This window comes from Dipteris shenzhenensis, chromosome 10 (assembly GCF_047967505.1).
Source record: "Dipteris shenzhenensis isolate YYH24624 ecotype China chromosome 10, Dip_SZ_1.0, whole genome shotgun sequence".
Classification (NCBI taxonomy): domain Eukaryota; kingdom Viridiplantae; phylum Streptophyta; class Polypodiopsida; order Gleicheniales; family Dipteridaceae; genus Dipteris; species Dipteris shenzhenensis.
The window spans coordinates 6,735,644-6,738,494 of NC_141605.1; the positions used below are offsets into that span (position 1 = coordinate 6,735,644).

General features: G+C 46.1%; 1 protein-coding gene across 1 annotated transcript; it reads right to left on the reverse strand.

Annotated features, from left to right (window-relative positions):
• Positions 1-1,134: 1,134 nt before the first annotated feature.
• LOC147897334 (uncharacterized) lies at positions 1,135-1,915 on the reverse strand. Its single transcript, XM_087380851.1, has 3 exons — positions 1,742-1,915; positions 1,340-1,638; positions 1,135-1,162 (listed from the first exon to the last, which is right to left on the reverse strand). Exons 1-3 carry the CDS (start codon positions 1,913-1,915, stop codon positions 1,135-1,137), a joined length of 501 nt encoding a protein of 166 aa, XP_087236977.1.
• Positions 1,916-2,851: the final 936 nt, after the last annotated feature.

The following is a 2,851-nucleotide window of genomic DNA, read 5'->3' on the forward strand; positions in this document are numbered from 1 at the left end:
CTCTCGAAGATCTTGGCCCCAGAATGTGCGTCCTCCGCCTCTTGGAGCAGCCTCTGAACTGTCTTCCAGTCGTCCCTCCTCTGCTCGGTCTGGAAGTAGGAGCCAAACACCTCGAGGGCTAAGGGTAGTCCTCCACAGAGTGGAACGATCCCCTTGACAAGCTCTTGATGATGATTCTGCAGCGGAGCTCCAGCAGCTTCGGACTTCATGTGGAAGAGCCACTCTGCTTCCTGCTCGTTCAAGATGGGAGGCTCGTATAGCTTCACCTGCTCTTCATAGCTCTTGGAGCACAGCCTCCCAAACGTCTCTGCGTGATGCTTGGCTCTCGACGACATGATCAACCTCGAACCTGCGGGAAGAAGCTCTCTTACGTCCTCGGGCAGCATCTCCTCAATCAGCTCCGCCTTCCACACATTGTCCACGATCAGACACACCCCCTTGCTCCTTTCTTTGAAAGACTTGAGGCAACTTGCTATCTGTGTTCTCCCCTGCGCTGTGTCTGTGAAAATCATCCGGCGGTTCTCCCATTGGAAAACGATGTCTTGCTGAAGCTTCACCACATCGATCTCCATACCAGGGACCAGCTGCTCTTTCACCTCGATGCAGGCCATCTCGAGCTTTCCTTGCTCGTTGAGCTCACTGCGGATCGCCTTCAAAAGGGTGCTTTTGCCGATACCGCCTATCCCGTAGACGCCCACTACACGTACCCCTCCTCGCTGGCTGAGGAAGCTCATCACCTCGTGCTTGCGTGCATCCATGCCGACGAGGTCTCGCGGCAGAGCAGGAGCCGCCTTCGAAGCGCGAGCCACCCTGGAATCTACCGCTTTCAGCACCACCGTATTGAGTTGCTCGTGAAGCCTGCTCAATTGACTGGCCATTTTGTCGAGCTCAGCGCTTCGAGAAGGCGCGAGCACGACGCCACAGAACCTACTGCATAACGCATTCATGATTCCCTTACTGCCTCCGCAATGCATCACCAGATTCACCACCATCAAGCCTGGTTAGTTCTCAGTTCCAAATTCAAATACTGAGCTCAACGATCAAAATTGAAATCAAGCTATCCACAGTCATACAAGCTGGACAGTCAAGGATTCAAATCAAGCAACTCCGCAATCAGAACTCAAATCAAGCATATCATGGAATTCCACCATCAGAGAAGCTCCTGCACAATCAAGCAGAATCTAACAGCTCCACGTTCAGAATTCAAATTACCCTATAGAAAAGCTCCACAATCAGGAATATCACCACAAATGGTCCACAATCAGGACTGAAATTCCCGGTGCAAATCAAGCGAATCGCAATCAATCTTAGGCGCAGTCCGAGGTTTTCAATATCTTACCTCCACCCCTTCTCCTTCTCTAAGATGCATGCTTGCGCGGTCAGGATGATCAAGTACTCCTGATTCAATTCTTCTGCGGCGCCATTAGCTTCCAATTCCTGCATTTGTTTATGGATAAACTCGGCGTACTTGCGTACTTCATCCCGTTTCTCCTTGTTATCCTCGGCTGCCGCCATATTGCCGACTATCATCTTAATCGCTCCAAAGCCCACCCCGATCAAAGGTACTCCGACAGTAACTCGAGAAATCTCACTGACCAGGTGATTCACGACCGTTATGTCTACCTTATCGATGGCCGTCTGCAAAATATTCAGACAAAGAGAAATTAAGACGTAAACGAGCAAGGGTGTTGCCAAGATCCACGAACAGATCTATCGTGTTCTCAAGACAAAGATTGATCACCTTGCCGATCGAGAGAAGGTTCTTGTAGAGTGAAGGATCTTTGCAGATTTTGGCGATGACTTGGAGGGGGTCGAGAGCGGATTTGACTTGAGTGGGTAATGCGCGCGGGTCGAGAGCCGATTGAACTTGATTTCCTAAAGCGCGATCGGCTACTGGAGCTGGTTGAATCTGCATGGCTACACTGCACAGATTGCAACAACTACACTTTTGGGCGATGGATTAGTATTCAACATCCCTTGTTTTATAGAACCAATAAGGATCTTGGCCCGATGCTTAACTTGTAATCCTCATCTACGTTAATCATCATCCGAAGGTGTATATATATGTCGCTTAGGTATCATTGGAAGCATACTTGCATGTTTGGATGGCATCCTTGCATTGGCACCATTTGAAGCAAGGAATTTCCTTAACTACATTACTATACACTCCTTACCCTCCTTCTATCAAAGGTTCTTCACCTTCTATTATGATGCACACCTTCTATTACAATAATTCCTAAGCAAAGCAACCTTTCCTCTTGCATCTTGGCGCTGCTACTTCGAATGTGTAGAGCTCATCAAGTTTCGACCTACCTTTAAGCACTCCAAGGGATGCCGAGCATTTTCAAAGGTAGCACTAATTACAAATTAAATCAAAAGATACTAATGACAACCTTACACTATAACACAAGTATATGCCTTTATATGGAAAAACCAATCCACCAATCACAAAGTAAATGAAAAGATACTAATGACACCCTTACACCATAACACAAGTATATGCCTTTATGTGAAAACACCCATGTAGCATGCCCATTCCATGTGCAACTTCATATGTTTTAAACTCCTTTCCATGTATACACATGTTTGGAGAGTATTTCTAAGAAAGAATCACAAATCCCCTCACATATGTATGTGACGTAACTTTAAACATACCACATATGTACGTGGCATCTCGGGGGGGTCACTATGTATAAACCCTCTATATCACGTGCGTGCAAGGCCTATATTTAAAATCCCTTATCTGTAAAATTTTTCATTAATAAAATGTACCCCTTTTCTATACAAATCTGTAAAAATTTTCCAAAACTATTTTAAATAGTCCCTTATGTATATTTATTTCTGTAAATTT